Source organism: Colletotrichum scovillei, assembly GCF_011075155.1.
Source record: "Colletotrichum scovillei strain TJNH1 chromosome Unknown Contig00006, whole genome shotgun sequence".
NCBI lineage: Eukaryota > Fungi > Ascomycota > Sordariomycetes > Glomerellales > Glomerellaceae > Colletotrichum > Colletotrichum scovillei.
Window position 1 is genome coordinate 5612063 of NW_023336264.1, and position 24564 is coordinate 5636626.

The following is a 24564-nucleotide window of genomic DNA, read 5'->3' on the forward strand; positions in this document are numbered from 1 at the left end:
CAGGCGATGCCGCAAAGCAGCTGGAACAGCTTCGCCGCCGTCTAAACCCTCACAGTCTGCATATAATAAAGGCTCTTGAGTATCGTATGACATCGGATCAGCATAGAGGTGGACATTGCCAGTTGTCGGAACACGGTCGTTATGAGACGAAGTAACCGGGGATGGATACCTTGTCTCACGGTCAATCTTGTCGAGGCGATTGATCAGCATTTTGATCAATGTGCTTTTTCCAGCTCCTGAATAATGTCAGTATATGTCAAGAACACCGATGTAGCGTATAATATCAAGCGTTCCCACCTGTTTGACCAATAAAGGACACAATTTGTGGGAAGCGGTCGCCATGGCCTGCTGTTTGGTTGTTGATCATCAATGCAGCGAACCGCCCATAGTCCTGAAGGATAGGTCGGTTGGATGAGTCTCGTCCGACTCCAAACCATGTGGTGTCTTCTTCAGATTTGAGTTCCAGTTCGTGCTCTGCCACTGTTTGGGTGGGTTCTAGTATGTCGCGTAGTCTCTGGACGACCTGGGGGTTTAACTTCTCGTGTGGTCTACCACCCCAACCCACGGCGCCCGGCTTGTGAAGTTCCCATCGAGACCAACAAAGGTCACAAAACGAGAGGTTGTTGCATTGAATACATGTAAAAAGCCGCTCGTTCGGAACACGACATTCGCGGCAGGCCACTGGCTGGTTTTGGTGGGCTGTTTCCGCCATTGTGACCGACTACTGAGCCTTCTGGCGATGCTTGATAGCTTAGTCTGAAGAAGAAGTCGTGGGACAGGCACTTGAAATAAAAGGGAGAAACACGGATCCCTTCTCGCAGCCTGAGAACTTGCAATAAGGTTCCAAGGCAAGCAGGCGCTCTTTTGCGCCCTACAATACCTTATTCTGCACAGCTGCAGCCACAACTTTCTCGGTGTGAGCATAACGACCTCGAAATACCGAGACTAATTTGACGCGAGAGGGATTCAAATCTTGGAAGAAATGCCTTGGGACCAATGATGTAGAGATTATAGACCCATTCAACCACCTTCCAAGGCTGTGGCGGCCTCAGCAGGAGGGGTTCTGAGACTCGGTCTAGCGATAGTATGCATGTAAGACTCAGCTCATATAGAGACGAAATTCTACGACCTGATATGTAGCATCATGGTGAGTTTGGATCCGACGTACCAAAGCGTGCCACGAACGTTCTGATCCGTCATCAGGACTTCTTGCATGGCGATACCCAGGCGACGGCATGGATACGACCTAATCCGAACCAGTCACATGCCAGTAAGGAAGCCCTTCATGCCGAACCGTTACACAAGAGGCCTTCACAACGAATCTACGCCCGACAAAGCCCAAAGCCACATCTCGTATAATTACTTAGGTCTCAATGGCTTTAAGAATCACCGTTCATTCGTCGCCTTGATATTACGCGCGTCAAACGATATTAAACGTGGGCAGTCCACCGTCTACCTAGACGCAGGAGTCCATTGGCGAAGTTACGTGGAGGCACTCGGGGTTCTTCATCTGAAGGCATTGATTCGAGAAACGTAAACACAGTGAATACACTTGTACGCTGAGCAAAAGATCAATGTAGGACAAAATGCGTTTTACCGAGATGTGTTTCTTATACTATGCATGCCTTATATGCATCTACTCAACTTGCAGCATACCGCAAGACCTTCAGTTTACCTCGGTAATCGATGAGAAGATAGATAGGCACGATAACTAACATGGCAGTGGCAATCCTTTAGATAGACGTCAAGTAGACAGCGAATTCTTAAAGGAACTTGCTAAACCTAATTCCTCAAGTGCTGTGATACCGCAATTATGTCTCGTAGCATTTGCGATGCCCTTTTTGCACATGGTATCACCGCAAATCCTTCAAAGCTAGATTCATTCTCCTGGAAAACTCCAAGTAGCGGTCCCAATCCGTTCCTTGGGCACTATCAGCTGGTAGCGAATGGCCGACGAAGCTCCCGACGCCAGCTCCGCCCAGAGATTCTTCAATCTCCCAGTATTTCCCGCCGTCGATAAAAATGACCTCTCCATTTCTGTTGGTGTCATTCATGAGTAAAGCAGCCGATAGAGCCACATGCTCAGGCGTATTCAGAGCGAGTCCTGTCAGGGACACCATCTCCTCGTTGACGATTCCGGACTTAGTCCAGTTTGGAGCGAGGGAGTTGAGTCTGATGGGAACAGGGAGCTCTTCTAGATGCGGAATAAGACTGCGCATAAGACCAAGCACAGCATGCTTAGATGTGGCTAGTGTGATTGGTTGTATCAGTATTGCGAACAAAATTGGAAGCATTCTCAAGTCAACATTGTCCTTGTTGCAAAGCAAAAGAAGACGATTATGCCCTGGAGTGTGTTGCCTGGGCGTAGAAGTAAGATCATGGAGACAATGACACTTACTATAATCAACAGCCTTGAATCTTGACCAAGAACTAACAGACGCAGTGAGAACAATGCTGCCTCCAGTCTCCTGTTTGCGCATATGGTGAACAGCGAGCTTGACTGTCGAAATGACGCTGAGGAGATTTGTCTCGACGCAACTCAGGTCTGGTGCTTTCAACTCTCCATCAGTCGGATCGATCTCATCGTCGATAAAGCGAGTCCGGGCTCCAACTCCTAATACCACTGCTGTCAGTCCTAGTCTTTATACAGAATACTTCTTTGTCTTGCGCTCAATCCACCGGGCTCAATGCAGCTTCTGACTAGACTGCAGTACCAGCGGCTTCAATGCGTTCGCAGTCAAGTGGTCATGGCAATTCTAAAGACAAACAAAAGATATTTTCAGGTGGGCATGTTTACCGGCATTCGCGAAGACAGCATCAATGCGACCTTCTCGCTCCGCGGTTCGCGCAAATACGCCACGAAGAGCTTGCCAATCGCAAACATTGCACGGCTCGAAGGTCAGACGAGAATCCACTGGAGATGGATTGCCAGGCTCCGACGCTTTGGGAAGACTCAGATCAACATTGGTAACTCGCGCACCCAGAGAGAGAAGAAGGTTGACCGTTCCGAGGCCGATACCCGAGGACCCGCCTGATGATTGCCTAGTCAGCATATATCATTTTTAAATAGTCGCTGATATGATAATTCGAGTCTTTGGCTGGTTGCACCATTATGTAGTTTAACCTCAGAGAAAGACACAAGACAGTCGCGAGGTGTGCATACCTGTCACTAAGACAACCTTGTCTTTGAGACCGACGAGGTCTTTTTCGTTGATCTCGAAGCGCGACATTGATCCGATATAACGTTAAGTTGGTCAGCTTTATTTCAGTCCGTCTGCTGTCGTAGATGGCGTTTTGTATGTCCTCAGACCTCGCTTCACATCACCGCGTTGGGCATTTTATACAAATGCAGCTGATATCATTGCGCTTAAAGAACTCCGTCGGCGAATATGGGAAGACCGGATGATTGTCACAGAAACCTTGTTTCATCCCGTCCGCGGCCTGCCGAGGTGCCTGTCCACCCCGCACACCCCGCTTCCCCTACATCTCGCCACTGAATCCAGGGACTAAGTGGCTGTCAGTAATAAAATTGAGTTTTTAACCACTGTCATTGGTTGACAAGAATGCTACGATGTATTCCGAAGCGGGTGGTGGCAGAATCACCGGTTCCTTTGGGCCTTCGGGGAGATTGGAATGCAGGAGATAACAACCACTGGATTCCTCGTCTCTTCATAACTTCCGCCTTTGATGCGTTCTCAGAAGCTTTGTAGACTTCTTCTATATCTTCAGGTTCAAGATACTACACGTAGCATCCATGTAGACTTCTGACTTCGGTATTCAAGCTGGAAGATCAATGGGAGCAGGCTGGAAGAAACTTGCGAGCCATGCCAGAGGACGACGTTGCAACTATACTCTTTGGGTTCCAACATGAAGAAGTTTTTTTCATGCTTCCGGTTGCCAGAACAAGTCAGGTTTAGTCCGTACGATATAATTGTTGATTGCTGAACCCTTGGAGCGTGCGCTCCTCATCTAACAGCACAAGGCGGCACAAGGTGAGACTTCTCATACGAGTAAAGCTAAATTCTCTTGGAATTCCAACGATTTTAACCCCAAAGGTCTTCTGACTTCTAGGTTGTCTCTGGTAAAAGTGCGACATATTTGATATCCATTAGCACTACGTACCTTACTTGCTACACACTCTTGTCTTCTACAGTCCACTGTGTCCTGACCACATGAAGCTCCTATCGGCCAGTAGGACTAACCCTCAGCCCGAGGTAACATGAAGGGGCCCGTGACCGTTATCAACAGGGCAGCCGGATCCATCAGAGTCGAATTCAACCACACAGGTAGCATCGATACCAATAGCGATCCCAATGAACTCGGTATCCTTTTGCTGCGTGCCGCTGCCAAGGACGTTGCCGTTGCTGTCCTTCACATCACACGTTTTGGGCGCGCCACCAAAGTCTGACTTGCAGTGGAAGACTCGTCCGGTGTCCCAGCAGTCGCCCTCGATGGTGAACGTGCGGCCGTCGCCAGTGTTGTAACAGGGAGAGTGATCGTTGGGGTAAGACTGATCGTAGACAGCCTCACCGGCGTCGTTGATAATGGCAAAGCCTGTGTAGCCGCCGTTGGTCCCGGATCCGCTGGGGCCACCAATAGCGCCGAAGGCGCCGGATGACCAGACAACTCGAAGGTGCTCGGCGTACGCAGATGTTGAGATGCCCAAGATTCCGAAGAAGACGGCGCGGACGGATGAATACATGATGGTCGGCTTTGGCAACGTCGTAGAAAGATGTGACACTGTCTGAATGCCAAAGCTGGTGTGAACTTAGCGCCGTTGGGTCTCAGGAGGTCTTTTTTCTGAGGAAATTTGAGGTGTGATGTGGTCGTTCTAATTGTTCAATTTCGATGGTCTTCATACGAGAGGTTTATACTCACGTTTCTCGTCTCATGAGGTACACATGGACATCATAACCTACAGCATTCTAGGCATCCTCAATTCACAATACTCTGATGTCATAGCATCCAAGCTCTTGATCAAGTCGTGTGTCGCATCTTGGTTCATACGTGTAAGATCAGGAGCCCAAACTACTTTACATCCACCAAAGGAATGTCTTCCTCGCAGAAGTTGAGAATAATCATTTCTCTTATCAATCCTTGTGGGGAATGATGCCAAATATAGAGCAGGTTTGTCAATGATCCTCCGATTTCCCAGGCTTTGGCACGGATATAGTCATTAGCTCAACTCAATGAGGTTGCCTAAAACGGGTTCAGCATAGAATTCGCCAAAGCCTCAATAGCTGTAGCCTTGCTCCACAGCTTCCCACTTCTTAACAGGCCATGATGTAGATCATCTCAGATGCTCAGCTGAGAGACCGAAGATGGTTTGGCGGACCCTCCATTTCATCGATCGACACAGGCTCAAGTCTCACCCCAGACAAACTTGAAGCCCGATAGAATGCGTGTGCCGCACTGCCGTATGCTATCTTTCGGCGCAGGAACAGGCCTCGGCTCTAGTTTCCGCTCGCAGTTTGAACACTGCCGTCTGTATGAGTCTGCGCCCATTGGCGCTATCAGCAGCTGTTACTACGCTCATTTCATTCGTATCAACCTTTGAACCGAAACCTCTGCAGGAGTTCGGATGAGAGACGCACTCACGCTCTACCTTATTGAGATTATTTTCAGACAGGATGAGGAATAAGTCCCATTATAGCGACGTCAGGAGCGTAAGATCTCGATCAAGTAGGTACTTGGGGGTCCTCTTAAGGCACCTTGTTCTCGCTAGTTTGGTGAATACTGAATACCTAGATCAATGCCATTGAGTCAACCAGCGGGAGAATATTGAGACTGGGACTCAGACACGGGGTCAAAACCTCCTCATATTTCCGAGAATCTATTTGGTTCACCACCAACTTTTGCACAAATTGAATTGAGGGAATGGAGCTTGTAGAGTGCCTGACTTCGATTAAACTCCTGGTTTGGAGTTGCCGATTCTCACTCTCTCTCTCTCTCTCTCTCTCTCTCTCTCTCTCTCTCTGTCACTTTGTCACTCTCTCGACCTGTGTCTCAGATAAGCGCGGGAAACTGGGCCATAGCTTCAGCACTTACCTACATGTAGGTGACAACAGATCATGAAGATACGATAGACGAGGGAGGAATGACTAAGTTTGAGGCCTCCATTATCCCCTTAGGTGGTCAAATACAAAGGAAATCGATTACTTCGTCATAATGGCTCAAACGGCACGATGCATGTCGTTGATGGCCGATTGCCACTAACGACGTCGTTTCCCCCAGACTACCTTATCTTATACATCATATTCTGAAGAGCTTAATTCTAACATTTCTCATCCTAACTTCTTGCTCACTTGATGTTGAGAAGAACTATGGCGGGGTTGGATGATTGCAGTTGCCATTAGGACAATTGCATTCTCCACTTGGATTCCTCACAGTAAGTCTATTCTTGAGCGTCCATTCGTATATGTTCGTTTTTGTGCGGCCAGATTTGCAGTGAAGCACAAGGCACTCATCCGAAGGTCAATCGCCTACAAGAAGATAACCACATGCCGAGCAAGAATTTACACTAGCTTGTAAAGTGACAGCTTATAGTGTTGTTTCGTACAACGTTTTGCTGGAGATGATGGTAACTGCCAAGCTTTTCCACAAACTCTCCTCGATTGATGAGTATTGGAAGAGCGTTCCTCAAAGCGTTGAAGATTCTCGTACTCGGATCCGAACTACCTAGCTGGGTGGTTACTAATTCGGGCTCCTTTGCTTGTCCGACACAGTCCCACGCACATACGACATTGTTTCGTCGTACACCTCAACCGACAGCTAAACTCTATCATGGCAGGGCCCAAGCGAGGTCCCAATCAAGCATGCCTAAGCTCATGACTAACACATCCGGACTCTAACACTGACCCGTCCGGTCCGTCTTGTCGCCTTGGCCCCACCTCAACTCCGCGGAATTCGGGACGTTCGATCGAATGAAAGGAGGCGGATAGCCCCGGTGGTGATGCACAAGCGGGACGGGTGCTGATCAACTGCATGCCGGGTGGGACAAAGTTCCACTCATGATGGCACGGAACCTCGAAACTTTACACAGACAGGCCTTGCCCAATTCCGGTGCGGGGATGCTATCAATGCCGTGTCTTTCGTGTGCTGGTGCCCCAGTCATCTCAAGTTTATAATGTCGTCGACCTGTTCATCTCTTTGCTGTGAGAGACAAATCATCACAGCATCCCACCTTCATTCACCATGGCCCATGCATTCGGAAACCTGCCCAGCGGAGTCGTAAAGGCTCCGGAGAAGTTCACACTCAATGTACCGGACCAGAGTGTAGATGAATTCCAGCAGTTGCTCAAGCTGTCAAAGATCGGGCCGGAGACTTGGTACAACAAGCAGGAAGATGGCCAGTTCGGAGTATCTCGCAAATGGCTCATCGACGCTAAAGAAGCCTGGTTGAAGTTCGATTGGCGCAAACAAGAGGCTCGCATCAACTCCGTACCCAACTTCAAAGCTAAAGTCGAGGACGCGGATCTTGGAACCGTGGACGTGCACTTCGCCGCGCTGTTCTCCAACAAGAAGGACGCAACACCAGTTATCTTCATGCATGGCTGGCCCGGCTCTTTCCTCGAGTTCTTCCCCATGATTGATTTGCTTGTGAGCAAGTATAACCCCGATACGCTGCCGTACCATGTCATCGTGCCGTCTCTCCCGGGCTACGGACTCTCTGCTGGCTCGATTCCGCTTGAGAAAGAGACTCAACAGGAGGCTGTCGCGCGCAGTCTGCATCAACTGATGCTTGACCTTGGGTTTGGCAGCGGGTACGCTGCTCAGGGCGGCGACGTGGGAAGTTTCATGGCTAGAATCATGTCTGGCTACAAGGAGTGCAAGGCATTCCACTGTGAGTATAACTAGGAATGTCGAGCAAAGCCCAGGTTAGGGTATTGACAATGATATAGTGAATATGTTGATGCCTACACCCGAGGATGCTGCTGGTGGTACCGATGGGTTGACGCCTCAAGAACTTGAACAGACTGGCAGGATGTTGAAATGGCGCTCAACCGGAATGTCATATGCCCTAGAGCACGGCCTGCGACCAGCAACCATCGGCTTGGTACTGTCAGCGAGTCCGCTGGCGTTATTGGCTTGGTATGATGTCTTTCCATTCTCTTCTGATATCTTAGACTTACAGAAAATTTGCAGGATTGGCGAAAAGTACATCGAGTGGGTGGACTCGCGTTACCCGCTTCAGCTGGAGACCATCCTCGAGCTCGTGAGCCTGTACTGGTACACGGACACGTTCCCAAGGAGTATCTACCCGTATCGGCCCTTGGCCAAGGCCATGTCTAGTGAGGGCGGTGGCACAACCATCCCTACTTCGAAGGAAACGCCCTTGGGATATTCGTGCTTCCCAGCCGAGATTGGCCTAATGCCAAAGGCGTGGGCAGAAAAGTCATTCCCCAATCTCACGCAGTATCGCACGCATGAGAAGGTAAGATATCAAAAGTTCTGTGTTAATGGAGCGACACTGACTGTGTAATCAGGGCGGACATTTCGCGGCGCTTGAGCAGCCAGCATTGTTGTTGCAAGATGTAGAGGATTTCTTGGCTTCTCTCAAAGCCGCTTCCAAGCTCTGACGTAAACCTCAAATCTTCGAGCAAGGTAGTGGAGAGTCTTTCAGGTGACAGATTGATCTCAGATCTGGAAAAAGGTATTCTAGGTGAGGATATCAAAACACTTTTGGTATCTTCAGTCATGAATTCGTAAACACCGTGGTAACTACTAAGTATTCAACCATCTGTCCACTTTCTTCCGTGCACCATCCTCCACATGAAGTCTTGCCCGTGACTTTCTCCTCCATTCCATGCTCTTTCTACTGCGCGCTGGAGCGTCCTGGCTCACTTTGCATTCACATTGACCACATTGACTTGAGTCTGCTTCTGATCCTTGACAGGGTTGTGGAAGTCCGATGGACGGAAGTCTTGAACATATGTCACTTCTCCGTTCGTCCTTGAAACGGGGCTGTATCTTCTTTTCTGTTGCCAAAACCTGTATAATTGAAGATTATTAGCTTTACTCCTTCTCTCGGGCCATGGTTGTTCAAGTTGGGGATGGAGCTTTCGGGAGACTTACATGCAAGCACCAACGACAAGGGCCATGAAAATCACGCCAGCACCGATGCTGACACCGACAATGATTTTCTTATCGACGCCACCAACCTCGCCATCGAGCACTCCAGGAGGATTTGTGCTGGTAGCAGATGCACTCGGACTCGGCGTGAACTCCTTCGGAACGCCACTGCTCGAGATCAACGACTGCGCATTTGATCCGAAGCTGACTACGTCTTGAACAACAGCCTTCGTGGCCACCGGGAAGACCGCTTCAACTCCTGATGCGACGGCTGTGACGAACGTCTCTGTGGCGACAAACTTTCGCAGAGTCTGAAGTTGCGGCGGACAGTTGATCAAGCCCATAGTCAAGCATTCTATGCCAGTATACGTCACCTTCTTACTCAGCGTCGTCGTGGTAAGCTCCTCTTGACGCTTCTCCTTACCAGTCGCACTGGCAGAGACACTGGCCGCTGTTGTAGTCGGAACACGCGTGCTGGCACAAGCGTCTCCGAGCGTGGTGTAGAATAGTGGAATCTGGGTGTTTGGTACCGGCCCCCAGATGCGGGTCACCGATCTGGACTGAAGCGCCGGCTGCAGCACCAAGTGCAAACTGGTACGCGTTGACGGCTCGCAATACGCAACCATCCTCATCTGGAGTCGACAGGGCCGTGACGTTGGTGCTCAGCTCAGCAATGTTTGCATATACGCTGACCTCTATCCCGGCTGAGGCACCTGGGACCTTGATAGTGTTATTGAATAGTTCAATCTCCTTGCTGTCGACAGGAGATGAGATCTCAATGCCGGCACTGAAGCCTGCGCGGAGAACAGCTTTGAGCTCCACGCCGGCGCTCTCGATAATGACGGGGAGGAACTCGAATTGGCCACCCTTGCTAAAAGCTTAGATTAAGCGACGGAGTGATTATTGTGAAACAAGAAGAGACCTACAAGTTGACACTGGAAACATTCTTCGAAAAGAGTGCGATATTGAAGCCGACGTCATCGTCCATCCGGAGGTGAAAGCCACTGCTCATCTGGAGCTCACTCTCAACACTCAAGATGAGGTCGATGGAAAAGACGACGCCCACAAGCAAGTCATCTCCAATCTTTGAGCCCAGGGGAGTAGTTGATGTGTAGAGGTTGAGCGTGTACGACAAGCCAGCTGATAGTGTGGTGTCAAGCTGCATATAAATCTCCAAATCTTCAAACCCAAAACCTAGGCTCGCCTCAGGGAATGAAGGCACGTCGAGGTCAAATGTGATGTTCAATGGTGGGAAATCAAAGTCATCAGCATCGAGGCCGTCAGACAAGTTATCCACCACTCCGGAAACGTAGTTCTTCGCGTATGCGGTAATGTTGTCAAAAGTCTCTTCAAACTCGTTTCCAATGTCAGTTGCGACCTTCGTTGCGTTGAAGGTGCCGTCGATCGTGAGATGAGCACTGGCTTTGCCTTTGATGTAGCACTTGGTGCACACAACTTCAATGCCCGCACTCGCAGTGACGTTGACACCAGCCTCAGCCTCTTGCTCACTATGGTTGTGATTGTTAGTGTGGTGCACCCCATAAGATGCTTGCTTGAAGTGTAAGTACTTACTACTTGAAAAGAATCGCATTGTCAAACCCAGTGTCAAGTGAAGTGCTGTTACTGAACTTGGTTTCTCTTCCCTCGAGCCTGGCGCTGGAGAGATACCGTCGGATGGCTAGCAGTGTGTTGGAAGCTGTCTTGCCAGGGTTGCTTCGCACCACCAGATCTACCGGGGCTTCATGTTCGATAGCGGCAACAAGCCAACAGACAGTAAGTGTCCAACCAAGAATTGGTGTCAGTTGTGGGAACATTGTTTAAACTTGACTGGGTTCTGACAGTGAGAGGCCGAGGAGAGGAGTTTACTTGTTCCTCGACGTTGAACTCCATCGAGAAGGCGTGGAAATGATGCTCAATTTGACTATTTTGCCATCCCCGGTCTTATGGTTTGATGTGCAAAGGGGTACATACTCCCGACAGAGCTTCACGAGCCTGATTCCCAAAATGTGAAGTTTGTTGGTTCAGCCCATGCAGTTCGCCGGTCGGCGCAGTAGCAGAACCCCGGCTTGGTTTATGTCTCGGCCGGACGCAGGGGGGCAACCTGGTGCTGCGGTGACTGCCTGACTGGGGTCACGATCTCCTTGGGCATCCCAGAATGTCACAGCCTTCTTCCAGGCGGAGACGAGTTGCAGCCAAGATAAGGTGGATGAAAGCTAACTGCTAGTTGGCGACTGATCGTCTTAGCAAGGCGTACGGCGATGGGCAAGATTATAACAAGCTGACAATGGAGGCTAAAGCGCCGATGAGAACATGAGGTGCTCCTGGTATTGGAGTTCCTGTGAAGAGTCTAGAGCTATCATTCTGTTGAAGAAAAAGACCCTCGTAGGGACGTCAGGTTTGAAACGTGAAGTGGTGATAGGCAACAGTATCTCGAGTCAGGTTGGTTCGTCGCAACCTGCATGTCGTGACCACACTATTTTGTGTTCGACAAGGCTAAGAATGGGTGGCTTGCTGCACTAAAACCGCATGAGGGGCACACCACGGTAGCACCCCACTGGCCACATGGGATCACTGCAGGAGCATTCAGCCGAATCTTTTTTTAACCTTTTTAACACCATCACCATGCTTCGCCCCGACGAGTCAAATGACGCAAAAAGAAACAGCTCGACTCTAGTTTTAAAGTTAATTCGCGATGCCAAATTGGACGCAAGAAGACATAAAAAACGCGGAAAAGGACGTGTTCAACGGCATGCCCCCGCGCAAAGCCGCCAAAGCCTGGGACATTCCCTACACCACCCTCTACCACCGGCTCACGCCCGGCAGGAAGACATGCAGAGAGGCCAAGCAGGAATACCAACGCCTCAGCGTGTCTCAAGAGCGGTCCCTGGAAGCCTGGGCCATTTCGCAGGCGGAGCTGGGATTCCCCGTCACCCGCCCTCAGATCAAGGAGTTTGCGTTGAAGGTGCTCGCTGCGCAGGGCGACACCCGCGGGCTCAGCAAGAGGTGGATTGAGCTCTTTATGGGACGGCATCCTACTATTACGGTGAAGTCACTGAGGAACGATGGGAATAGGTATAAGAAGGGGAAGGTAGCAGAGACCCAGGCAGCGGGAGAGGCAGAGGCGGGAGCAGGGATAGAAGCTGGAGCAGTGGCACAGGTTGGAGCAGGGGAAGGAGCTGGAATAGTGACAGAGGTTGGAGAAATGACAGAAGCTAGAGGAGTGACGGAAAGTCATGCAGAGGTAGAGGATGAACCGGTGGTAGAAGCTGGAGTAGGGACAGACGTCGAGGCCAAGGTAGAGGAAGTGGACGTGGAAAAACCCCAGCCGGCGAGAATAACAACGAAGACTTGGAGACGTGGGAGCAGTGACGGCCCCCACGTTGTGTTGGTTGTCTGATTGTAGCCTACTGCAACGATCGCTTCGCAATTCAAGGGTCGCGCATATGCAGCTCCATGTTTCAGGCACGTTAATTGCAGGTTTGGTGGTGGCTCATGAGTCGCGACCAACGCGACCAACTGCATGGGAAGCGGGCTGTGACTATCGGTGTTGGAACGGCATTTGGTTTTCGCTCGAAGATATCTTGATCTTGCCGGCAACGGGGTCAATGATTTATCGACTGATAGCAAACTAGCCACTTTAACTTCATTGGCCCTAATCGTCGGGCTTCTAAATAAAGGCTTGTATAGATATCATGATGCAGCAACGGCTTTTGAGCTGCTCGGGAGGTCGAACACCTTGCCAGGATTCATGATCCATCTAACAAATAGTCAGCATGGCGCAAGCGTAGCATTCGGACCGTCGATAAACTTACTTAGGATCCACCGCCTGCTTCAGCGTCCTCATGAAGTCAATAGCATCAACGCCGAGTTCATCAACAAGACAATCCTTCTTCCCAATACCGATGGCATGTTCTCCCTACAAGGACAAGTCAGCATGGCAGTCACCAATTTTCCGAGCCTTCAAGGGGAAAAAGACTTACTGAGACAGTGCCTTCCATCTCTAAAGCTCTGCCCATCATATCATGAACACACTTGGCAACCGAAGCCCGCTGCTCCTCGTTCTTCGGGTCATACATGACCGCCTGGTGGAAATTGCCGTCTCCAACATGTCCAATGACGCTCGCAAAGAGACCGAGCTTTCCAGAGTCTTGTTTCGACAATGCTGTAGACCCTTTTTGATTAGCGGACGTGTCTCGAGACTAAGTATCAAACATTTGCAGAGTTTCCAAGACGTACTGATTATCTCGGCCAATCTCGAGATCGGCACAGCCACATCCGTTGACCAGAGAGAGTACCCCTCTGGCTTAATCGAAGTCATTGTCCAAAGAGCTTCCTTTCTCGCGGCCCATAGATCAGCTTCTTCCTGCTTGTTTCTGGCGAAGAAGACCTTGCGCGGCTTGAATGGCTGCACAATCTCTTTGACCCTAGCAACATCACCCTTGATGCCGTCTGTAGTTCCCGCGAACCTGAATAATCAGTGTCAGCACTTGTGAAGGAAGGTAGAGGGTAAAGTGACAACTCACTTCAAAAACAACGTCGGACTCTCATCCCACGCAGTCTTCCTAACAGCCTCACTCCCATGCCGATTAATAACCTCCATCTGCACCTCATCCAAAAACTCCAACGCCCCAAGCGGCACCCCGCTCCTGATCAACCCCGTCGCCGCCCTCGCCGCCTCCTCAATCGTCCCAAACGACACCACGGCGACACTCGTATCCGCCGGCGCGACAGCGAGCTTCACCGTCGCCTCCGTCACGATCCCCAGCGTGCCCTCGGCGCCAACAAAAAGGCTCGTAAGGTTGTACCCGGCCGAGTTCTTGCGCGGCCGCCGACGCGTCTTGATGACACGCCCGTCGGCGAGGACGACGGTCAGGTTGACGACCCAGTCCTTCATCGTGCCGTAGCGGAAGGCGTTTGTGCCGCTGCAGTTTGTGGAAACCATGCCGCCGATGAAGGCTGTGGGGGATGGGTCGAGCGGGAGGAAGAGGCCAGAGGATTGGATTTCTTTGTTGAGGGTTACCCAATTTACGCCTGGTTGGACGACGACGTCCATGCTGGGTCTGTGTTAGGACTGGTGGTCTTCGTGGTAGAAGGAGGAGAGGGAGTACTCGTCAGGGTGGAAAGCAACGATCTTGTCCATGTGCACAAAGTCAATGCAGATTCCGCTATATGGCGATGAGAAGCTTCCCTCGACAGAAGAGCCAGCGCCGAAAGGCACTAGGACTAGTCAGTACTTCGATGATAGTGGTGATAACCCATAGGGTCATGTTTAGAGAGGCGACTTACCCATAGGCACATTGTACTTGTTGCAAACCTTGGCTATCTGCGAAACATCCTCAGTCGTCTTGGGGTAGACGATAGCCACAGGGCGACCGCTCGAGTTGGACGTAGACCAGTCAGAGTGTCCATGCACCTCAATCTCATCTTCATCGAAGCTGACTGCGCCTTCACCCAGAGCATTTGAGATCTCCTGGGCCGCCTTGATCCTCATTTAGCATAGATCTTCGTGGTTTGTGGTCCAGGGATTCACAGTACCTTTATCATTTCCTTCCGGCTCGCGAAATCCACATGAGATAGCTTCGCTTGTCCCTCGGCGGCCGATCCCGAGGTGCTGGATCTGCCGATTAGATACCCGGCAAAGAGCGGGAGGGCGCCGAGAACCAAGAGTTGGAGAGGTATGAGTCTCCCGCTTTTCTTGGATTGTGGCCCCGTGTGAGCTGATCGGAAGAACTTGGCTCTTGATGAGCTGGTTCCTGAACCAATCGGCCGGGATGGTGCGCGTCTAGCCGTGCCACTCGTCAGAGCGCGACAGCGCGTGAGTGCGCGGAACGCCATTGATTCCACTGGTTCTGCTCCGGTGTGTTTTCTTAAGCCGATTGAAGGTTGTTGTAGACAGTTAAGTGACCCGTTGATGAGCAGCGATACGGTCCGCCACGAGGAGAGGTTGGAGGGGGGCGGGTGCAACGCTCTAATGACGCGTTTCCCGAACAACTCAAGTCGGAGACCCTCAGATGTGAGTAAATTGCAACATTGGGAACATAGAATCATGAACCCAGAGAACTTCGTCGATTGGAAGATGAAATCAAGCCGCAAGACAGCGATGTCGATGGCCGCGCGCAACGAGTGCCGGAACTACCAAGGGGGGAATCTCCCTCCCCCGGCCCCGGAAACCGGACGAGAATTGGGCCGAGGCAAGCCGCGTGCTCATAGCGAGAGCCGGCCATTCATAGTAGCTCAGCGTCTATAAGACGTTATCGACCAAGTTTTGACTATCCGAGGTTTCTTTTCTCATAAGCTAAGCGCGACGCGGCAAAATTTCTATCTTTTTGAGGGAACGAAGACGTGTCTGAGCTACAGAATAACATTGGTACTCATGCTACCTCAAATGGGATCAGAATGCGTCGCAAATTCGCTCCAATAAGACGCCGAGATCATCACGAAGAAGTCAGCCAGAATCTCATCAACGATAGTGACTCACTCACAACCTCACTCACCATCTCACACTCTCTTACCTCACCACGAGCTTCACACGTTTCACTCCCACAACTCAAAGCGTTCAATAATCTCAAATCTCAAGATGGCGCCCTCAACCCCTCTAATCCTCCCAAAATCCCACCCCTCCCCCGCGAAATTCCAAGCCCTCCTCAACCGCTACAAATCCCTCCGCCTCACATCCCTCCTCCTCTCCCCATCCTGCTTCGGCTCAACCCACGCCCTTGAAGTCGCCTTTCCCCCGGAGAAATGGGCATCCCGCCTCACGAACCCCGGCGCAACAACAATAATCATCTACGAGGATGCGGCCTCATCACCGTCTCCCACCGATGACTCCCCCTCCTTAGACAAGGCTCTCACTGCAGAATGGCTAGCAACACTAACAATAACCGGTCCCCTCGACTCAAAAACCCTCTCAACCTCCCTCCATGAATTTGGTCCAACAACAGATGTCCCCATATCTCAATACGTCATAAACGGCATGTTCGTGACACCCTCAGCGCGAGGAAAACAACTCGGCACCAAACTAATCGAGTTCGCCAAAGCCCATGTCTCTTCAGAAATAGTAACTACTCACGCAGAAGGGAAGGAGAAGGAGAGGGCGCGGATATCACTCATCGTGGACTTCGACAACGATCCCGCGCGCAAGACGTATGCGAGGTCCGGGTTCGAGATTGTTCGTCGGTATTGGTTCAATGATTATCGTGAGGGAAGGGAGTCGACGACTGAGGCGGCAATAATGGCGCTTGATCTTTGATCATCGTTGCATTCGGACCAAAAAGCCCAGCAAGCTCGCCGTTAGACATCAAGTAATAGCATTCACTTGGAAAGCAAAAGGTTAATCGTGGACGGAGGCAGTGAGCATTGATAGATAGATGCACGGATGCACGTCATGTTACGAATTCACTTTATCAGAGGCATCATGTTTCGTGAGTATCATATTATTATTGTACTATTTCATCAATCCCTGAATTGCTGGAACTTTACCAGTCCGTCACATCGATCGGCTGTCCACAAGATCCAAATACCTCATTATCATGTCCAAAACAACATCCTCAAAAGAGACCATCAGCAACAGCCAAAACCTTCTGAGCCTTCTCTTCGCCCAACTCCCCCTCGAGCCAAGCAACCGCCTTCTCCTCCAGCATCTCCCAGCTGTCCCGCTCCGCTGGAAGGACCTTGCGCAGGTAGGCAACGACTGCGGAGGTAGACAGGACTCCCTCGTCGTCAACACCAAGCGAGCGCAGAGCGTTCTTCACCACATCCAAAGTAGTGCCAATGATGTTGAAGATGTCCTTCGAAGAATCCCAGCTACCGTTGAAGTTCTGGAGCGATACTATGGCAGAGAACGGATCGGTAGGTGGTGAGAAGTTGTCGTAACCCGGGAGCACAATGTTGGGAGAATCTTGGCCCTTTTTGAACTTCTTCTTCTTCATCGACAGATCAAGAGCGGGCTCCGCAGCAGGAGCTGGAGCTGGGGCAATTTCATTTTCCCAATCATCATCAGTATCTTCATCAGGGATGGGCATGCATGCAGCTTCAGACATCTCCAGGTTGTATTGCTCCAGCAGAGCGGCATCAACCTGGTCCGTGGGAGGGGCCAGCGCGGCAGCTTGGACGATGGGAGGTTCTCCGCTGTCGGACCATGGGGGAGCTGCGCTTGAGCTGCCAAAGAGACCTTCAGTCTCATATGAAATGGACTGGTCGCCGGCATACTCCTCAGATATGCTGCCAAACAGACCTCCGGACGTAGAATCGTCAGTGGCAGACCGACGACAAGCGCTACTAAACAGACCTCCAGTCGGGGGCACGGAAGGGACAAAGTCGGCAGCCATGGATTGACCAAACAAGCCTCCACCAGATCCAGTTCCACCAAAGAGAGATCCTCCAGCTTGACTTGCACTGGCTGTAGATGCGCCGAACGCACCAGCGGTAGAAGAACGTGAGCCAAACGGGCTGGTGGAAGCTGGGTTGGGTGGCGCAGAAGCCGTGGGATGTCCAAACAAGCCCCCGCCAGATCCACCAAAGAGTCCAGATCCTCCGGCGGTCGGGGCAGCACCAAAGGCACCAGTGACAGACGAACTTGCACCAAAGAGGCCACCGGCAGCTGGAGTAGACGACGGGGCAGGCTGGCCGAATAAGGATCCAAAGGCCGTAGGCGCTGTTGGACGTTGCTGATGCTGGGGAGTGGAGGAACCTAATCCGCCGAACAACGAACCGCCGGTAGGTGGCGGATATGGGTTTGAGTAAGTTGTTGAGGTTGACATGCCGAACGGTGATGCGCGTGTTGATGATGAGGAAGCGGCGCCGAATGACGATGATGAGTTTAGACCATCATCATAAGCGCGGGACCGTGATGAGAGAACCGGATCTGGCCCCCTCTGGAGATTCGAGAACAGATTCTGTGCTCCAGGTTTGGCCTGCTCTGGGTTGACCTGCTCTGTATTGGCGGCGGGGATGTTTGGAGTGTCGTTCTGCTCAACAGCAACAAAGGAGCACCATTTGCCTCCTACCTGAAACTGGATGCCAAGGCGGACGGCCTCTCGCTCAACCATGCCGGGGAAACGGCCGGGATTCTGCGTTTCTAGAAGTTTGCCATCTTTACCCTTGGCGTGGTAGATCCAGCCACGGCCTTCTTCCAGTTCCTTGACAGCTTTGCGAGCGGCGAGCTGATGAATCGTCTCGGCCTTATCGTCAAGCAGGGTGATGGGGATCTGGAGCTCCAGGGGACCCTGGGATGAGGTGCCACGCAGAACCAAGACCTCCGGAGTCTTGGATCTCAGCTCTCTGTCGGGAGAGAGCAAGAGATAGACAGTAGTGCGGCTGAAAGGGAAGAGAGGCGGGATCTGGAAGGGAGCTTGAAGGATCTTGGGAGGCTTGACTGTCGGAATGTGTGAGTACCGCTCCAGTCCAGAGCCGTCGTCTTGAGCTTGGGCATCTTCCATGTCAACATCGTCGTCTGCGATGGTGTCAAAGAGAGAAATTGGCTTGACGGGCTTCTCGGTTACTTTGCCATCGGCTGTCTTCTCGAGAGTTGCATCTTCAGGTTCAATGATATCAAAGTCATCTTCAGGCTCCGTCTCAGACTCGGCATCGGCATATTTGACCTCGAGGGTATAATCATTGACATGGGGAGTGAGAGCTCCTTTGAGCATGCGGACGACTTTGCCAGACATTTTCTCCCCCTCGGAGACAGATTGCGAGAAACCATTGCCAGCTCGAGCGAGGCCTTCGATGAGAGAGTGGCTGACACCGCTGCCGACACCGAGGGTAAAGAGACGAATGGCGCCCTTGGACTCACTGAGCATTCTGTTCACCATGCCGAAGAGGCGATCTTGATCCCAAACCTCGCCGTCAGTGAGGACGAAAGTCTCAAGATCAAGGTCGATGTGGCGTCGCTTGAAAGTTGACTCGATGGGGTTGTAGATCTGGGTGCCTCCGTAGTTGGCGGAAAAGGTATCAATGTGTCGCATGGCAGTTTCCATGGTGTTCTGGTCATACATGACGGACTTTGGGAACAAGAAATCATGCCTGGAGCCGAAGCTGCAGATGTTGAACATGGATCCGACAGGCAGAGATTTCATAAAGACTTTAAGAGCATTCTTGAGATCTTGCATTTTGTTTCCCTCCATAGAACCAGAGCGATCACAGATAAAGACAACTTCGGGCTTGGTGGCAGCAATCTTGAACTTGGGCACAAGGGTGGCCATGAGGGCCTGCTGATGAGGAATGGCGGGGTGCGTCTCGAGAACTGCAACGGGGTTGGAGGTGTTTGTCGCAATGACCTGGACGATGAAATCGCGTTCCAGTTGAGCAGTGCCAAGGGAGAGTGTGGCACTCGCAAGCTGGAGAGATGGTGTGGCGTTGGCGCGCATAGTGGACGTTGAGCCGATAGAGACAGAAATGGGATGTGAAGGCGACTGGATCGACTTGATGAAGCTTCCAGCCGGCACTTGGGCATCAACTACGATGCGAATACCGTCCTCTGCAGAGACGTTGGCGGGCTTGGCCAGCAACTCGCCAGGGAATGCGCCATAGCGGGGGGCAATGGAAGTGGGAATGATGAACCTGATGCCGTCGACTTCGGCATCGTGCTTCAACTCGCCGAGGTATTCAATCTCGACGGCAATCTGGGCGCCAGCGAGCACGTTGCCAATGGTGGTGGTGAAGACATCGCTCGCATCAGGGAGTTGCTCCAAGAGACCAGCAGTTTGGCCCTTGGCAACAGCTTGGTTGTACGTCTTGCGAGCAGCAGTCTTCTCCTGGACGACACCACGGATGACACGATCGTTGTTGATGGTGCAGGTGAAAGCGACTACGGACACACCGTCATAGAGGGGAAAGGTGTAGCGAAGCTCGGGGATGGGTGCCGTCGATGAGGGGTTGACAAAGGTTTGGGTGAGAGTTGTCCGAGATGTCGATGCAATGATGCGAGCGTGCACCGACTGTGAAAGCGTGGGAAGATATTGCCGCGCATGTTTCTGGTGGCGATGCGGATCGATGTAGTAGAGACCGCAGATGTGTTGATATGTAGGCTGGGCCCCAAACAGACCGGGTCCGCCATAGGGGCGGGGTTGACCAAAGAGCATGACGGGATTCGGTGCGTCGGGTCGATTTGATGTGGTGTTATGAAAGAGACTCATCGGGATGGCTAAGTGGCCGTGAGTTGCAGAAGATTGACTTGTTTGCTGCTAGCTGTTGGGAACGTCCCGTCTGGTGTTGTTGACTGAGATGCCCCTGGGATGTGTCGTTGTGTACCAGGAACGTCTGGATGAATATCCGCAAAAGGATAGGCGGTGGTGAAGCTTGGTGTAAAGTTGAGATGGATGGGAGTAAGAAGAGGAGGAGGAGACACACAGAGACCTGAGAACCTGAGGATTCTTATATGCATCCATCACCAAAGGCAGGACCGGTCGTTGGCGGCCGCTCCTTCTCGGTCGCCTTCTCGGTCGTTCGTCAAGCGTCACCTAGCGCTGCCAAAGTACCAAGGGCAATTGCAGGCAACAGCTCCCTACCACAAAGAGCCAATCATCGCTCGCTTTGATTGGCCGAGGTGATCAGCTCGAAAGCTGCCTTTGGTAAGCAATTTTGACGCTAGCAGGGGAAGACCGAGACGTACAGGGGCAGACAGTGACTTACAGGGGTGGCATCGCCCCATAATCGGCTGCCATCTCCACTTTTGTCCGCCAAAACGTTGTGCGCCGCTGCGTATTCCGCCCCAAGGCTGACTTTCCACCTCCCAGCGAAGCCAATCAGACCTCTACTCTGCCACCTGCTTTGTAATGCGCCCTCTCGCATTTTGCTCTCTCAACTTCATCTCTCCCTCTTTCGTCAATATTTCTCTCATTCTTGACCTTTGATTCGCCAATGGCTTCGTTTGAGTGCCCAGGCTCCCAATTAAGCATAAACCGATGTGGTTGCCTGACAGGTGAATCAAAGGATGACTCATCCAGCGCAGTGATGCGTTTTGCAGCTTGCTCTTGGTGCTTAACAACGCAGCCAAGCAAGAAATGACGCTGCTCGAGACTCTTGGTATCTTCTTTCAATCACCATCAACCCCCATTGACTCTTGTTGACTCATCTTATACTAGGTATCATTATCATTACAACAAATCCCGATTTTTCATCCGCCAAACCCTAGAATGTGTCTCTCCAACTCTCCAAAATCCCCCAGATCTTGCCCCGTCAGGGCGAGATCCTGGTTGTGGTAGATCGAGTTCCAATTATACGCATCTTCGGGCAACAAGTCAGCCATCCCTTCCGCTTGTTCAAACGCCTGCGCATCCTCGGCTCCTGGGGCGGGCTGCATCCAAAGATACGAGATATCGTTCCACAAACTCGAATCCAACAGACTCCTCGATCCCAGTTGGCTCGCCTTGCTACTCCCCGACGGCGTTAGGCCCCCTCTCTCGACCGAACCCCGCACTGTCATATCTCGGAAGTTCTGTTGACGTGCCCTGGCATCCTCACCGGCACCCTTTTCCTCTGCAGACGTAGACATCGCCATCGTTGCGGGCGACTGCTGCCCACCGCTGGGCCCTGACCCTGTAGCCACTGGTGGATGTGAACGAAACTCGCTTGGGCTGTTCTTGGGAATGTCCAGAAACGTCGACAGATGGTCTCGCATTCGCCTGACTTCTCGAGCCCGCTGGAGCGCGAACTCGTTGCCGCGGCCCACCAGGTAATCGAGTATCTCCAGTGCTTCTGATAACCCTGGGCTGGGTGCCAATTTCTGGCTCTCCTCGCAGGTCGAGTCGATTGTCATCGTCAGGATCATGATGAAAGCAGCCGAAAAGATGGCGTCCAGATCGAAAAAGCCAAAGGTTGCTACAACGTGGTCATTGGTCAGTCGAGATTCTAGAAGAGGAGTCATGGATCGGGAATTGCTTCGACGTACTTAGGATGTTCCTCTTCCGTAACAGCATCAGGACCTCCAACAGTCGACGGGCCGCTTCTGAACATGTTCGACTCAATCTACCGAGTGGCGAGGACCCCAGATTTAGACTTTCTCCACTTTCCTCGTCAAAGATCAGTTTCGAGACGTGGAGCATCACAGGCCGTATCGTCAGGAGAATTGCCTATCCGAGTCGTTAGCGATGTCGTGGCACTTTGCTGCAGAAATAACCCACCTGATATAGCATCATGTGGAGATACGCCGATGTTCTCAAGGAGACGTCTCCTTCCATGGACGGCATATCAGACAGCTTGGGCGAGAATTCGCCCGGGATTTCCTTGGCAATCCAGTACAACGACTGGACGATTTCTTGCACGTTTGGAACGAACGTCTCTTCCGGGTGGTTCCCCGGTCCATAAATTGCTGATAGAGTTAGCTCCAACCGTCTCCTTCGGACACGGCAGCCATCTTACTTGATAGGATTTTTCCGGTAACCTTTGCGATTTTGATATTGGTTCGCAGAGGAAGCGCCGGTGGGAAACCTGGGGAGTCCGTCGGCATATCGATCTCGATGACATCGTCAAGAATCCCAGCAGGATTGCCGGTTGCTGCCGCCAGTCGTCTGCACACCGCGTCAGCTCATCTTTCATCCTTTGTCGACACGTTGGCGCCTTGTTCCTCACCTCTCTTGCATGTACACAGTCCACCAGAGACGGTTTAGATGCACCTTTTCCGATTGCAACAAATGTTGCGTCCCCGACTTGCGATGGTACCCATGTGTTGTCGCCAGCCGGAGGGCCGAGCTGATCTACGCAGTTTAGTAGGGTTCCAACAATGCCAAGAAAGACAGGAACAACTCACATAGAGATACGCCTCCTCCTTGCGATTCGCATTCTGCAAATACACCGCCGCCAAAGCATGAATCTCGATCCCCAGCTTGCCCAGCCCGTACAGCTCGCTCAAGCTAGGCAACCGAGCCTGCACGTGCGCAAACATGCTCGCCCCAGGAACCGGTAGACCCTCGCCCTTCTCCTCCCCGTCGAAGCCGCCCGAGAACAGCTTCCCAATGGCGAAAACGAGCAGCATCTCGAGATACCACGGCATCTGCGCCTGTGATATAGCCTGTGACGTATCGCCCAGGTTCGCGTAGAAGAAGGCGAGGCGGTCCGAGAACTCGCGTGTGTCGATGTGGTGCTGCGTGTACCCGATGAAGAAGGTCATGCTCTCGAAGAGACGGCGGGCTTCGTCTTCCGAGGGGAGGGTGATGCCTCCGGCGCCGGCGGGGCCATCGTCGAGGGGTTTTAGGGTCGTCGTTTGGGAGAGGGAGCGGGCGGGTGGTTGCATTGGTTCTCGGCGGCCTAGACGCGGATGCTCCAAGAGGTTTTGCAGTCGTGAGCCAAAGGTGTGGCTTGAGCTCAGCGACGAGTCGGCCGCGATGGCTGGAAAAGTTTGGTTAGCACACGAATCAAGTCCATGTGCGAGGCGAAGCAGCGGACTCACCGGAGCCAGGAGATGATGCAACATGGTTGTTACCATGGCCTCCAGATGTCGGATTGGTCGGCGTCGGCGACGTGAGTTGATCTAGGGCCAGTCCCAGAAGCGTTGAGGCAGCATTCACCTGCGTGGCATTATCCGTAGGTGTCTGCGCCGTCGCCCTCGTCGATGGCCGGTCTGGCGACGCTCCTTGAGTGGTCTGTACTCTGATAGTCTCACTGTCTCGAGCTATATCTCCGTCAATACTGCGAACTGGGAGGCACCGTTACAGCGTCACTTACATAGCGTCGGTCCGAGGGTGAACCCCTGGCCTTCATACCGCGCGAGCCTCTCCTGGAGATCCTGTATCCTCCTATCGAGAGTCGTCAGCATACAGAAGTGCATGTGCATAGACATACACTACACTTTGGGTATCAATGAACTCACGTCACAGAATAGACCCGCTTCTTCCCCGGCTCGGGGAACTGGCACTCCAGATCTCGCTTGCTGCAATACGTGCACGGCGCCTCGCCGGAGCACTTCACCTTCTTCCGTCTGCACGTAAGACATCTGCCGGATACCCAAATTCGTCAGCGACTTTCCGTCACAAACAACTCAATTGCATGCATGCAAGGCCTGGAAAACGGATGGAAAGAATGGGTCTCGGCGGTCCAGGCTCACGCAATGTGGTGCTCCCGAGGCGATCGAGACCCGGGCGCGCGGACGGGCACGGGGGTTGGAAGGGGTCTCGGAGACTCACGCCGAAATGGTCTTGGCCGCTTCGCGACTTACGCCGTGTCTGCTGCTCATTGACAGGCGCCTCGGTGATGCATGGGATGCAGGATCCATGATTTTCTCAATATTACAGAACGAAGCGTATTCAAGCAGCGCGGTTGATGATTTCTGACCGAATTGTGCCTGTCTATGGTTGTTGACCCCGAAGTCTTGGGGGCTGGTTGTCGGGCAAGTGTGATGAGGGGAGATACGCGGAGGTGGAGGGGATGGGAGATAAGGAACCCTTCGCCGAACCTCGGAGCGGGGCTTATCGTCCTATCGCTGCCAACAATCGGCTTCCCTCTAAATACGTACGTATCGATTCAAAGTTGATTTAATCATGTTGTAGAGCCCATCGT

At 52.1% G+C, this 24564-nt stretch overlaps 7 protein-coding genes across 7 annotated transcripts; 1 reads left to right on the forward strand and 6 right to left on the reverse strand.

Annotated features, from left to right (window-relative positions):
• Positions 1-1853: 1853 nt before the first annotated feature.
• Positions 1854-3230, reverse strand: HER10_EVM0012286 (short-chain dehydrogenase; the record flags this gene model as incomplete). The annotated part of the gene is made up of 4 exons (XM_035481684.1): positions 1854-2248; positions 2399-2635; positions 2798-3031; positions 3164-3230. The coding sequence occupies 4 exons, from the start codon at positions 3228-3230 to the stop codon at positions 1854-1856; spliced, it is 933 nt and encodes a 310-aa protein (XP_035333489.1).
• Positions 3231-4204: 974 nt separating this feature from the next.
• HER10_EVM0012193 (uncharacterized protein) lies at positions 4205-4702 on the reverse strand (the record flags this gene model as incomplete). The annotated part of the gene is made up of 1 exon (XM_035481593.1): positions 4205-4702. The coding sequence occupies one exon, from the start codon at positions 4700-4702 to the stop codon at positions 4205-4207; it is 498 nt and encodes a 165-aa protein (XP_035333478.1).
• A 2492-nt stretch (positions 4703-7194) lies between these two features.
• HER10_EVM0008687 (epoxide hydrolase) lies at positions 7195-8579 on the forward strand (the record flags this gene model as incomplete). The annotated part of the gene is made up of 4 exons (XM_035478200.1): positions 7195-7843; positions 7902-8091; positions 8146-8434; positions 8487-8579. The coding sequence occupies 4 exons, from the start codon at positions 7195-7197 to the stop codon at positions 8577-8579; spliced, it is 1221 nt and encodes a 406-aa protein (XP_035333028.1).
• A 261-nt stretch (positions 8580-8840) lies between these two features.
• Positions 8841-10886, reverse strand: HER10_EVM0007572 (uncharacterized protein; the record flags this gene model as incomplete). Its single annotated transcript, XM_035477125.1, has 5 exons — positions 8841-8991; positions 9076-9627; positions 9665-9943; positions 9999-10580; positions 10645-10886. The coding sequence occupies 5 exons, from the start codon at positions 10884-10886 to the stop codon at positions 8841-8843; spliced, it is 1806 nt and encodes a 601-aa protein (XP_035332892.1).
• Positions 10887-12762: 1876 nt separating this feature from the next.
• HER10_EVM0012178 (glycolate oxidase) lies at positions 12763-15001 on the reverse strand (the record flags this gene model as incomplete). The annotated part of the gene is made up of 8 exons (XM_035481579.1): positions 14608-15001; positions 14359-14551; positions 14181-14289; positions 13596-14126; positions 13309-13538; positions 13053-13234; positions 12885-12988; positions 12763-12829 (listed from the first exon to the last, which is right to left on the reverse strand). The coding sequence occupies exons 1-8, from the start codon at positions 14905-14907 to the stop codon at positions 12763-12765; spliced, it is 1716 nt and encodes a 571-aa protein (XP_035333476.1). The 5' UTR covers positions 14908-15001.
• Positions 15002-16492: 1491 nt separating this feature from the next.
• HER10_EVM0001740 (vault protein inter-alpha-trypsin) lies at positions 16493-20387 on the reverse strand. The gene has a single exon (XM_035471477.1). It carries the CDS (start codon positions 20205-20207, stop codon positions 16620-16622), a length of 3588 nt encoding a protein of 1195 aa, XP_035332200.1. The 5' UTR covers positions 20208-20387; the 3' UTR covers positions 16493-16619.
• Positions 20388-21187: 800 nt separating this feature from the next.
• On the reverse strand, positions 21188-24280 carry HER10_EVM0000592 (uncharacterized protein; the record flags this gene model as incomplete). Its single annotated transcript, XM_035470366.1, has 10 exons — positions 21188-21891; positions 21962-22142; positions 22194-22381; positions 22432-22580; positions 22642-22766; positions 22820-23397; positions 23459-23680; positions 23734-23804; positions 23879-24001; positions 24192-24280. The coding sequence occupies 10 exons, from the start codon at positions 24278-24280 to the stop codon at positions 21188-21190; spliced, it is 2430 nt and encodes an 809-aa protein (XP_035332059.1).
• Between the last annotated feature and the right edge of the window lie 284 nt (positions 24281-24564).

Coding starts and splice junctions, on each gene's coding strand:
- HER10_EVM0001740 (XM_035471477.1), bottom strand. CDS start 20,207: ATGAGTCTCTTTCATAACACCACATCAAATCGACCCGACGCACCGAAT.